This window comes from Pyrus communis, chromosome 3 (assembly GCF_963583255.1).
Source record: "Pyrus communis chromosome 3, drPyrComm1.1, whole genome shotgun sequence".
NCBI classification, from domain to species: domain Eukaryota; kingdom Viridiplantae; phylum Streptophyta; class Magnoliopsida; order Rosales; family Rosaceae; genus Pyrus; species Pyrus communis.
Window position 1 is genome coordinate 28859947 of NC_084805.1, and position 12816 is coordinate 28872762.

A 12816-nucleotide genomic window follows, 5' to 3' on the forward strand; every position below is an offset into this window, starting at 1 on the left:
GACTGCATGTGATCCTCCGATAATTGTGATCCTCAGACATTATCATTAGGCATGGGTACGAAAGCACGTGGAACCCTAATTCTATGCGGCACTTATCCCCCATTTCTTGTGTGTTTTCGTATGCTGCGGGAAACTCGGCAAGACTTTCAACAAAAACGAGTGGACACGACAATTCTGTGATTTTCATTATTTTTTTCTTAATTGAAAGACTTGTGAGTTGTGACTACTTATCCTAAGAAGAACTCCGACCCTAAACTTTAATTTTGTGAAACTTTCATTGTTTCGATAAACATTGATTACGACCATCGACAGTGAAAACTACATAAATATTCCACATAAACAAAATAAAAATTGACATATGACCGTGAAATCAACCACTCATATTATTTTGAACGGTTGATCAGCCAAAGAGTCGGTGGTTCTATTATATAGTGGTTGACGTACATGTCCCCATGAGCCTCGCCATGCTTCTATCTGGCGTATGGCGAGTTTATTTGGAGTTGGGGCTTCAGTCATGCACCCCATGAACATTGGTGGCTCCATAATGAATTAATCCAAGCTTAATCCTTGGGGAGAATCTAGCCTAAAAAATTATTTTCTTTCTAAGGGTTATTGTAACCCAATATTGAAAATGGTATGAAGGAAGTTTAAAGCTTAAACTTTAACCTTTATTCCAACCATTGCAAACGGTGTTAGAGATGCTATTAGTCTAAAAGCAGGTTTCTTTTATTTCTAAATGCTACTAGCTAGAATTCATTCCTAGAGCTTAAAGCTTAAACTTTAACCTTTATTCCAACCATTGCAAACGGTGTTAGAGATGCTATTAGTCTAAAAGCAGGTTTCTTTTATTTCTAAATGCTACTAGCTAGAATTCATTCACAGAGCAGGAATGAAAATTATGAAGCCAACAAACTGAATGGGGAACAAATTAAGGATGAAGTTGAATTGCTGACAAATGCGTTGTATACACTTGGGTTGGGTTGGTTGGGTTTGGGCTATCAATTTTGATTGTGTTGAAAATCGGGTCTTTAAGCGTCATCTAGATAATCATCACTGTAACTGCAACTTCTTAAAATAAAAATAAAAATAAAAAGAGGACTATCATTTTGAAGCAAATACAACAAAAATTTGAATAAATATAATATGCTATGTGAAGCTGTTCAAACCATTAAATGAGGTCCGAATGTAGTTTTTTAAACTAAAAATGGATAACTTAATCCAAAATTAGCCAGAATATTAGCAAAATATCCCATACGAACTTTAATTCAACATTTACGATGTGGCAAAAAATTGTTAAACCTATTAAAAATCATGTGTTATTTTTATTTTTTTGTTAAAATTTGGTAATTTTTTGCGACATCTTTCCCCTGAGCTTTAAAGAAATGCTTGTATGGTCCATAACATATTCCTAAACAGAGTTACGTCGGCCATAACATTCCTTGAATGTTTTACATGAATTTTAAGATGCTTAGAAGCTTACGGTCCTTTAAAAAAATTATGCAAAAGTAAGTTCTAAAATAAGATCAGTTGGTAGCTTCGCCACAGCAGTTCACAATTCTAGAGCGCAAAAAAACTCGCACCCTGTGAGTGTTAGGTCAAACTTTTTTGTGCAACATGAGACCTTTGAAGTTACGCGAAATCTTTTCCGTCGGAAATGAGGTAAATGTTACAAGTCATATACCATTTATTGACATATAGGAATGGTGCAGGCAGGAAGGGTGCCTCTACAATACAGATGATACATTTTCGGTTACGATACTCGTCTTGCATAAATCGTGTATCCTGCTTCGTGGTGAATTCTGCGTACCAACAACATTTACAGACCTATCGAGCTTCATAGTTCGTAAGCAATAAAGATCTTCTAACTTACCAAGGTGATTTTTTTATTTTGTTTACTTTGAAGATGGAGAATTCAGCTTCTTTTCGAGTAGCTTGGCCTTTCGAAGAGCATCCAAGGCCTCCGCTTGTTTTCCAGCACGTTTGAAATTTACCGCCTTTACCTTCTCTGCCTTGATCTGTTCTTCCAGCCGACTTCTATCTTGGATTGCGTTATTGCCCTTACCAACATTAACTTTTGAAGGCTCTGGTCTTTCGGGGCCTTGCGATAAATTACTAGCATTTTCGATTCCAATTTCTTTCAAGGCAGCCAGTAGTTGAGGATCAAGACCCTCAACAGAGACATCATCCATTGATTCTCCTTTGTCAACGGTTGCGGAATCATGAGCAGCTGATAGATCCAACTGATTCTCAAGTGCCTTGGCTAATTCAAACTCGGCTTCTGCTTCTTCCATCCGACCCTCCCTCCGCAACTTCATAGCCTGACGTTTGTGGCCAAGAGACTCCTGTTGCAACTTGAAGCGATCACGACTGGACAAAGGTTTTGGGTCCGAAGATGGTGAACCGTGATGCTTTTGGCTAGAAGAAGGGATGTCTCGTGACTGTAATGATTGGGATTGGCTCTGCTCTCCAGTTGTATTTTGTACGGCACTGGACACCTCACTTGAAGCAGTTTTGGACTGAGGACTATCTTCATCAAGACGCTTCTCCAATAACTTTGCCTGACGAAGTTCCTCTCGAGCTTCTGTCAGTTTCCCTTCTCTCTTTAAAGCTAATGCCCTCCTCTTAAAAGCCAGGATTTCTTGCCGAATGGCACTTTGGCTGCTCTGAGAAGCAGCTTCCTGAACTGAATTTGCTACATTAACATCTCGCTTATCTTCCTGTTTGTCAATTTTATTATCTTGGCTTCCCAGATATACATTCGAACAGGTCTGGGAGCCCAACTGCACGGGAGGACTGGCGGTAAAGGAACCAACAGAAACAAACTTTAGGCCATCATCTTGTTTTTCAGCTGGCCTTTGATAACTTCTCCAGTCATCCCCTGTCAACAAATCAACTAAGTTTCCAGATTGGACAGGTGCAGATATCTGACTAACGCCTTCCGCTATTTTCTGGTCGTCCGGAAAATAAGTTTCACCCAAAGCACCCAATTCCACTGGAAATGGTTGGCTTCCTTTAGCTAGCTGTGAGGTTAGAGGAACAAACTCAGAATTCTTTGCTGACAACTTAACAACTTCGTCAATTGGACCCATTGCTGCCTCAGTAAACCTTCTAACATCTGTATCATCCTTCAAATTCCCTGGCTTTTTGGTGTTAATTAGATATCCGAAACTCTCAGATTTCTCTTCCTTTGAATCATCATGCAGACTCAAATCCTTTGGGGCTTCCATCTCTTCAATTTGAATCTCTAGCAACTTTGCCATCCTCAACACTTCCTCAGCTTCTTTGGTTTCTCCCTTCCGTCTAAAGGCAAAAGCCTTTCTTTTCATATCCAAAACTTCCCTTTGGATTGCACCTTTATTTCTTGGCGCAGAAACGGCTGGTTTGTAGGAGTAAGTTCCCTCTGAGAAAAGTGCTGGGTCCCGCATACTATTTTCTGTTACATCACCTCCATCACGTTCTTCCTCAGCACTATTAAGAGGAGGTTCAATGATATTTTCCTCGGGTGCTTCCATTTCCAACATCTGGCCCTCTAGTGCTTTTGCTTTTTTTAGCAGTTCTTCTGCATCCCCGGTCTCTCCTTGGCGCCTCAGAGCAAGAGCTTTCCTTTTCAACCCTAAAAGTTCCCTCTGGATTTCAGCTTTGCTTCTCCTTGATCCTCCAGCTGGGACATTAACCGCGGCTTGAGTTACAGCAGGTTCACTGACCTTCATTGAGACATTATCCATTTGCTTAGAAGTTTCCAATGACGAGTTGGTCCCTTCATTATCGTCATCATTCCAACCCAAATTGTTTAACATAGAAAGGTATGCTGGATCATGCATATCTTGATCTGTTACATTTTCTCCTTCCTCATCTGCAACTGGCAGACCTGCAGAAACATTGGGAAGCTCATGTGCCAAATCTGGGACTTTACTGCCAACAGTCCCAGGCATGTCCTTCCACATAGAACCATTCTCTAGCTCTTCAAGTTGCTGCTCAAGTACCCTTCCTTTCTTCAATTCTTCTTCAGCCTCATTTAGTCGTCCTTCCCTTCTCAGAGCAAGGGCTTTCTTTTTCAAGCCCAGAAGCTCTTTCTGAATCATTAATTTAGTCTTCCTTACAGGTTTGGAGTCCGTACATTCCATTGTATGAATATCACCCACCATAGGTGACTGCGATGATTTATCAGCAGCTTGTTTATGAATTCTCGTAGGATCATTTGCAACATTGCCCTCTTGAGACTCAAGGCTTTCAAGGTCCTGTTCAAGTAGCTTTGCCTTCTTTAGCTGTGTCATTGCCTGTTGCACATTACCTGCCCGTTTATGATTAAGCGCCTCTCTTTTCAATGATTGAATTTCGCTTAATAGAGCTTCCCTGTCAATGGAAGGTATCTGGGGAGGAGAAGTTTCCGGATTATTAGAACCTTGAGACCATCCTAAAGATTGTAAAGCAGCACTTATTTCTGGGTCCTCCATATCCTCATCTGTCACTTCAAAATTACCACCCAGATCATCAGCAGCACTAATAAGATGATCAAAATTGAAGCCATCCTCCTGCTCATATTGAATTGAAAATTCTTCCTGTTTGTCATCATCCATATTACGAATCAACGCAGATAGCTCATCATCAGAATCTTCAGCCTCAGCCAAGAATTCCTGTTCCTCGAGTTCCTTCTCTAGAATTTTAGCTCTTTTTAGTTCCTCCTTAGCTTCTGTAAGTTTACCGTCACGCTTCAGCATGAGAGCCTTCTTTTTTAGTGCAACAACCTGGGTTTTGTCAATGGCACCACTACCTTTGTTTTTATTGGTCTTTTGTGAGACCTCTCCCAGAAGAGAAGAAAGTTCGCCCTCCAAACTCAGACTTGCTTGTTTTTTGTTTTCATCAAGGAGATCCATATCGGACCATCCTAGTTCTTTCAGCTCAGCAGCAAGGTCATCCTTTTCTTTACCAACTGGAGGCGTGACCTTATTTCTTCTTCCAGATTCAGAAGGCCCATCTTTAATCTGGCTCTCCGCCACATTGGCAGAAAGTAAAACCTTTCTACGCTCTTTTCTCAAAGATATTTCCAATGTGTCAGCCTGTCTCTCAAGCTCCTTCCCTCTCTTAAAGGCTCTTAATGCTTCCGCAGACTTCCCTTCTCCTTTAAGAACTTTATACTTCTTTTTCTCGTCCAAAGCTTGCTGGCGCAATTCGTCAGGAGAAGCAGATCCACCACCACTCTGTAAATTAGGCTCATCAACGGAAAGACTTCTATGTATTTCTCCTACCCCATCATGGCTACTTGAACATGATGCACTACTAGCGGCTCTCTGCATACTGGAAACCACATTACTGTTCGACTCTTGTCCTAATTCCTTTCTGTCACTACTGAGAATCTCATCCAAAACTTCATCCTCATGATTTGATGTCAACTTTGAACTGCCTGCACAGAAGGTAAAATTAAAGGGTAGAGTAATTAAACAAAAAGCATGTGGCAGAAGCACAAACTGTCACTGAACAGACAAAAATGATACCTCTCCCAGCTCTACTCTTGTGTCCATATCTCTCAAAGCGTGCTGCTTCTTCTAGCTTTTTACAAGGGTCACAAATACGCACAGGTGCATCACCTTGCCCCCGTAATAGCATTCTTTGCTGGGTGCAACTGTTGCAAAACAAGCCGCCACACCTCCTGCAATGGTGCTGAAATCCCACAATGTGCATTGTCAAGAATCGGGAACAAACCAACAGATACATACACAAGAAAGAAATGTCAAATTTAATCCTATCAAAGCATTAAGTTTATACCATTAGGCAAAGAGGTTTAAGGGCATGTTTCGAACTGCTACTGTAAGGGCTAAAAGTGCTTTCTAACAATCAAAAGCACTTACGAACTTTAGGAAGCACTTCCAGTAGGTTTTTAAAGAAGCACTCGAAATTTCAATGTGTTTCTAACAAAGGAACTTCTAGAAAAAGCGCCTATGAGCAGAAGTGCTTTCATAGGAAGCAGTCAGAGACGGTCCCTAAGTGTACATCATTAAACCCATTCTTAGCACAACACAAACTACGAATCTCCAATACAATCTTAAACTAAACAATCACCATTCTTTCCAAAACATTAAAAAATAGACAACCTATGATTTCTACACCGCTAAAAATAGAAAGCCAAGAATCGAAGTATCCTAATCTTGGTCGAATCCACATAATAAAAATAAAATAAAAAATAAAAAAAAAGCAGCAATCTTTCGGCACCCAAAAATCGAAGACTGAAGAAATACAAAAATTAGTAAAGAATTCACAGATGGGTCATTGGATCGAGAGGGGCAGAAGAAGAAGTGAACCTTGCGATTGATGAAGGTGAACTGAGAAGAACATCCCTGGCAGTGTGAGCCGTCAACCGCCCAAGTATTCCCTCTCAGTGACGGCTTCGCCGGCAGCCCGATCTTCTCCAACATCTTTCCGCCCCGATTACGCCGAATCAATCAAATTAATCCCCCAAAAAATCATGAGAAAACAAAATCGAATTTCTCTGATTTTTCAGCTCTTATTTACCCTCTCGGATCGTTAAGCTTTGATACACGCAAAAAATGATTAATTAAATAATATCTGATGGATTTGATGAATCGAGAAGGAAAGGGAATACGTGAAGGGGAAAAATAGTAGTGACTTGTTCTATGTGATCTGACGACGATTAATTCACGTTGGGTTAGAAGACGCATCGAAACAGCGTCGTTTTAGTCGGACAGCGACATTTTGAGGACTCTACGGGGAGGAGGAGGAGGGGATAGAGCATCAGATGTCAAATTTTAAATATTAAAATATAGTTGATAGTTTATATAGTAATTCGACATTTTGTATAATATTTTGTTTCACTCAATATATTAAATAATAATGTCATTTAATAAACTTTTTATCTTTTTATAGAGTCTAATAATTAAGCCAACCAATCACATATTTCAAAAACTTAACAACATTTATTGTATATTATATTAATCTATTAAAAAATTATTTAATGAATTTGACAACAAAAGACTGTCTTCAAATGACTCAGTGTCACATAAGAAATTGAAAGCTCGGTTAGAGAGAGTTTGCTGTCATTTTTTACTGTTGTATGCCTACGTGGCAATTTTGACATCTCCTTTGAAGATCCTCTTAGTGGGAGTTGGACAAGTTTTCAAGATTTTTAGTGAAACGACGTGAGAGAGAGACTCGGTGCAAATATAACAACCCAATGCATGGTGAGAACGCAAAGCCCGTGAAAGCGCATTATTCTCGTCAACAACGAAAGCGCACCTTCGGCAATCTTAAACTAACCGTCACCCGGTAATTTGCGTATTAGAGATCTTTCAAGACAGTGATAAGTTACGTTCACGACCACCAGAAAACAACTTTTAAATCACCAGACAAGTGTGTATGCGAGAGGGGAGATGGCAGATTGTCCCCGAGGGTGAAGCTATCAGTTAACGACTTCTTTAATATCGATTTGTAGTTTAAATCGGGACTACAATCAGGAGAACATGCTAACACAGTAACTTTCAGAAAATTATCAAACAAAAGAGAGTCGATGAACACTTCTCCGAACCTTTTTTAAGGGAAAAGGAAGGGAAGGAATGAAATTAAAACAACACTCCTTAAAACAAGAATTTGTAGCGTAACTCTTGCTACAACTGGCCTCATAGGAAACAGAACACTCTTTTTCCACCTAAGGGGAGGAGAATACAGTTTTTCAATGGTGCCAACGGAACCGCGAAAAAGGAAAGACAAATAGAAAACACAATACGATGAGGGTTGTAGAGATAAGACACCTCTCGGGCTAGACGATCGCAATCAATTTTGTGTGGCAATAACCATTCTGCGGAAACTGGAAAATTCTTGTGGAGGCAGGCACTCACAGGTGAATGTGACTTAGTCGGCCTGCTTGTAATCCCAGCTACTTCAAACGAACAAGTTCGCCAGCAAAACTCTGAATCTCTATACCACCAAGTGATGTCGAAATGGGAACAGGACATTTAGTAACCATTTATCTGAGGCCTTGGGGTTGGGCCCATCAGCCGTGAAAAGGGCATTTGGGCCCGGCCAGGAATGCCCCTTCGGCCAGAAAACCGATCAGCTAATTTTGGATCGGATACTGATCTGGAAAATGCTTGCGCAAGCTCAAGAGCTGAAGCCGCTTTCCCGTGCTGCAGGCCAACAGCATCAGGGGAAGATGGTTTAGGTTGTTCAGGCTTCCGCCAGGTCTCTGGTGATGGTGGCCTCTCTGACTGTTGCTGCAGTCTCTCAGGCTCTCTGCTGTTCCTCCTACTATCATTACGCCAGTTCTTCTTCTGCATGTCAATTCTCTCACCATCTACCCGATTATCCCTCCTTTCGAATTTCTTTCCAGTCCTCTGATCAAAAGGATGATTCTCAGCTTTCTCACTGTGGCGAGAAGGATTTGCGGGTGCAGGAACTCTATCAGGCCTGGCAACTTGATGTTTAACCCTTCAAACAACAGTAATTTGTTCGTAAGGAAAAAAAAAAAAACCCCAAATTTCCAAACTTAAATAATAGAAATTTTTGAGATAGAAAATAAGTCGCTACTTGTCAGAATGCTGAGCTGTGTCAGGATTGGTGATCACAACATCGTCAACCCCTCGCTCCTTCAGAACCTGACATAAAAACAGAAAGGGTTTCAGAAAGGGGACATGAATCCACTCAATGCTCATGAACAAATTGAACTTAAATGTCAAACCATGGACAAAAAAATTCACCAGTTCTCGTGGGCGAGCACCACCAAATAATACAACCCTGCATCATTCACGGATTTCATCAGATATTACTTGCAACCATCAATGTAGAGACCCAATATTAAGAACAACAAGCACATATTCTTTTGTGAATGCCACCAAGAAGTAAGAGTGGAAGGGTAACGTTCTGTCATGGACTCATGCTACAAATTCAATCAATGCTTCTCGAACAACTGCTGGACTCCAAACCCAAATTTTGCCTTAAGCGGCATAGTGTACAGGAGGAAGGGGGATCAGGAGTAGTATATTTAGGTTCAAATATTCATGTAAGCAAAAAACAAAACAAAATACTAGACTCTGAGAACAACTATAGTGGCACAGCTTCATCCAGAAGGCAGGAAAATAATATATCAGACAAAAATTGAAGTCATTTGCTAATTCTGTGGAACAAAAGTGGAAGACAAGATTTTAAAATTTTCCATCAATAACAATATATACACACAACACAATAAAACATTACTTAAGATGTATTCGCAAATTGTTCGTAACATAACCAACCCATGGGATTGGTTCAATGGCCTAAAGAGCTCTAAAAAGCAATCATTATGGCCTCAAATCAGGCCAACCTTATTTTTGGGCAACAACCGTGAGAAAACGTTCTTCAATTTAAAAGATTTCTCCAGAAGCTTTTAGAGAAGCCCATTGCTACAAAAAGAATATTACCTCTATGAAGCAAAAAGTGTAATTGAAGTAGAGTATATAAAAGGGGAGTGGTGGCAAAGGATTACAACTAAAGAAGCAAATTGAAACAATTTCACGTTTTAATCTGGCCGAGAATTTCATTTATTTTTTACTTATTGGGCTGAATATCATAATTTCCATAGAACAAAACCACAAAGGCCCTGGCCTAATACCAGAAGAAAATGGCAAGTACGAGCAGATAGAAGGCCCAAAGTCGAGAAAACCACAGTCAAAAGCATTGCATACCTGTCTCTTTTGGCATTTACTTCCAAGTGTTCGAGAGGCTGAGATCGGGGAATTAAATTCAATTTTGGACGCTCCACCGCCTGTTTCCCACCATCAGAGCCTGCCGAACCAGGTTTTGGAGCATTCGTATTTCCATACGCTTCATTGACGGTTTCGACATGGACAGACTCAGTCACCCTCTGGTACTTCTATAATCAACCAAACAATAAGAATTTAGTGCATTCAGTGCAACGTAGAACCCCATAGATTTGAGTATCTCTATAATACACTTTAATAACCTTGTCAATACCTGTGCATTAACAACTACTGTAGCTTCCAAACCCTCCACTGGCTTTGTTCTTGGAAGTAACTTCAACTTGGGTCGCTCTACAGGCTCTGAAGACACTATGGGATGCAATTCAGCCAGACCAAATTTGCCATCAGATGGAGCAGGTTGAACCCTGTTGTTATAAACAGTTGGCTTCCTATCTCTAAGCTCTGAATTAATAGGAGCCCTAGAACTCTCGTGATCAGGTAGCTGAACACCATCAAGTTGAAGACCCCTTTCAGCATACCTTGCCAAGGCTGCATCCCTTTCAACCATCACATCTGTCCTCTTGTAAGTATCACTACCATAACCCTTGGAATGCAAGCCACTCTCAGTTTCGGGAGATCTAACGACCTTGATATTTGTCTGATAATTGATTGAAGGCCTTGATTGCCATCTACCTGAAGACACCTTATCGAGTGCACTGGCATGGGCCAGCTTTTGAACAGCACTTTGTCCAGACCAAGCAGATTGCACTGGCTCGGATATACCCGCCATCTCCTTCCTCATTGCCCATGCATTCGGACAAGCCCCATCAACACCACGCCCGCCATTGCCACCTATGCTATGAGAATTCCCTCCAACATGGGATGTCTCGCTAACCCTCTCCAAGTAGGAACTCACTGCCCCCCTCGGGGAGAGCGGTGCTTGAGCCCGTGTCTGCACGCTAGATGGCACACCGGATGACACGCCTGCAGATATAAACGCCTGCTTGGGTTCAGCAAGGGTCAGGGGAACCCGAATGCTATCATCCCCAATGGTCCGGCGTGACATCGACCCACCATCGAGTGGCTTGCGCTCGTCCTCATCAAAGTTCCGGCCAATGTGCACGGAGTGAGTGAGAAATGGAGTCTTGTCATCGAAATGCCTCGTGGCAGGAGACGTGTGGGGCCGAGAGCGATGGTCCGCCCGCCCCATAGGGTTTCCCCAAGCGGTGGGACGGTCGTAAGCCGAACGATCCGTAGGCCTAACAACTCTGCAGAACAAAAAACATCCAAAATTGGTGCAAAAATCAACCAGGGTTTTTCAATCTCTCGCTCTAGGGCAACGAAAATCAAAGCAATTACAAAACCCAGATCTAAAAATCGGAGCTTTACAGATATGAATCAAAGCAATAGGGTTTTTCAATCTCGTAATTTCCCAAAGCAATCAAAATACACAGAAAATATATAAAGATTAAGAAAAGGGTAAACGGGACTTACACACCAGGAGCAGAAGGAAGAGGGAGATCAGAGGGAATCGAACCGCCATGGAAGTCCTTGAGCGTCATGGTATTCCCACTCACTTTCTTCTTCGACATTTTTCTCTCCCCCTCCTCTCTCTCTCTCTCTCTCTCCCTCTACCTTCTCTCTCAAGATCTTCCCTTTGATTCAATTTGTAGATTTTGTTAGGAGATTGGGATTGAAGAGGACAGAGATTGGATGGAAGGAGAAGAAGCAGAGGGAAAAAGCTTCTGAACTTTGAAAGATCGCCTCTCTGCTTCCCTCGCTTATTGGAACTCCACCACTGCGTTTTTTTCTTTCTTTCCCGTCCGTACTGCTCGCTGGGCTTTCTATCTGATCAAGATGGCGTCTTTCACCTGATGATGATCCTGGCCATCCGATCATTGACCGACCTTTGCAATCTACATATAACAAATTCCCTCCCTTTTTTTTTTTCCTTTTCCTTTTTTTCCTCAATTTTTTTTTTAAAAAAAAAAAAATCTACATAGCAAACTCAAATACAACAATATTTTCTTCAAAAGCAACTATAAAAGTTTATATCACTTAAATCTTCTTCAAAAACGTAGAATTTAGTGGTATAAAAATGAATTGTTGAAATTAAAAATAGAAGAAATAACAGTTGATGAAATTAAATATAACGGTTAAAACACTTGCAGCATTAATGTCACACAGCATTAAAAAGTCATACCATAATGAACGCTACAATCACTAATCTACGACCCAAAGTACCTCTGCCATCAAACGCACAATTCGTGGCCTCGAGAGGATTTTAAACATCAAACATAGTTGAGTGAACAGTTTTTTCATCAATCTAACTTCAGATTATAGCAAATAGAGACCCCAAATAAAAGACCAATGGCTAGAAAGAAACCGCAAAATAACAACAATCAATTTGATTTTAGTTGTTTTTTGTGATGAAATGAAAGTACGTAAAGTGATGGGTAGAAGTAAGCTATGTCAAGAGTTTAAAACCCTTCAATATAATTATTTTTTGCCTTTTAAAAAGAAAAGAAATATCTATTTTGCCGAAAATGTCCTTTATTTCATTTTTGTTGGACTGAAGATCAAGACCATGATTTTTGCACAACAAAACCAAGGAATCAGGCCCAAAACTGTAAAATCCTGAAGACGGAACAAATCGAAGTCCATCCAACTCGTCCAGTATGTTGCTCAAATTTCACGCCCCATACTTTTAACCCTCAATAAATAAAAACAAATGAGAAATTTTATTTGAAACAATATAAATTCACTCTATATTTAATAACAATAAAATTCAAATTTATCAATAAACTGACACCCAATAATCAAACAATTACTATCAAGTTATTACACTAACACTTCATGAGATTTACCGAGTTTTCACGATACCCCTTCACATTTAAAAAATTACACTAAAGCCTTCTTAGATTTTTTTTTTTAATCAAGAAAAACAATTTATTAAACCCTCGAGTCAAAAATCTGCATTACTAAGTTACCTTTATAATTAAGAAAAAGCTTTATTTTTTTGTTGAATAAGAAAATCTTTATAAATATTGAGCAAATTAATATCAAATTAAAACATTAAATATTAAAAAAAAAAAAACAAAAATTAAAGATCAAAACGTTAGCAAGAGACTGG

General features: G+C 40.2%; 2 protein-coding genes across 3 annotated transcripts; both read right to left on the reverse strand.

Moving 5' to 3' along the window:
* Positions 1-1664: 1664 nt before the first annotated feature.
* LOC137729940 (uncharacterized) lies at positions 1665-6640 on the reverse strand. Of its 2 annotated transcripts, none has more exons than XM_068468990.1 (3): positions 6297-6640; positions 5493-5658; positions 1665-5401 (listed from the first exon to the last, which is right to left on the reverse strand). In XM_068468990.1, exons 1-3 carry the CDS (start codon positions 6408-6410, stop codon positions 1893-1895), a joined length of 3789 nt encoding a protein of 1262 aa, XP_068325091.1. In that variant the 5' UTR covers positions 6411-6640; the 3' UTR covers positions 1665-1892. The 2 variants fall into 2 exon arrangements, with proteins under 2 accessions (XP_068325091.1, XP_068325092.1); XM_068468991.1 differs by having other exon boundaries at positions 5493-5647; positions 6297-6436.
* An 876-nt stretch (positions 6641-7516) lies between these two features.
* On the reverse strand, positions 7517-11560 carry LOC137729942 (uncharacterized). Its single transcript, XM_068468992.1, has 6 exons — positions 11178-11560; positions 9958-10951; positions 9669-9856; positions 8706-8742; positions 8536-8603; positions 7517-8436 (listed from the first exon to the last, which is right to left on the reverse strand). Exons 1-6 carry the CDS (start codon positions 11273-11275, stop codon positions 7965-7967), a joined length of 1857 nt encoding a protein of 618 aa, XP_068325093.1. The 5' UTR covers positions 11276-11560; the 3' UTR covers positions 7517-7964.
* Between the last annotated feature and the right edge of the window lie 1256 nt (positions 11561-12816).

Bases quoted from the DNA above. Each gene is read 5' to 3' on its own strand.
- LOC137729942 (XM_068468992.1), bottom strand. From the start codon at position 11,275: ATGTCGAAGAAGAAAGTGAGTGGGAATACCATGACGCTCAAGGACTTC. The intron at 9,857-9,957 runs GTATTGACAAGG...GGTTGATTATAG, and splicing joins CAGTAGTTGTTAATGCACAG to AAGTACCAGAGGGTGACTGA. The intron at 8,437-8,535 runs GTAGCGACTTAT...TGTTGTTTGAAG, and splicing joins ACAGCTCAGCATTCTGACAA to GGTTAAACATCAAGTTGCCA.
- LOC137729940 (XM_068468990.1), bottom strand. From the start codon at position 6,410: ATGTTGGAGAAGATCGGGCTGCCGGCGAAGCCGTCACTGAGAGGGAAT. The intron at 5,659-6,296 runs GTTCACTTCTTC...GTGGGATTTCAG, and splicing joins TCACCTTCATCAATCGCAAG to CACCATTGCAGGAGGTGTGG. The intron at 5,402-5,492 runs GTATCATTTTTG...CCTTCTGTGCAG, and splicing joins CAAGAGTAGAGCTGGGAGAG to GCAGTTCAAAGTTGACATCA.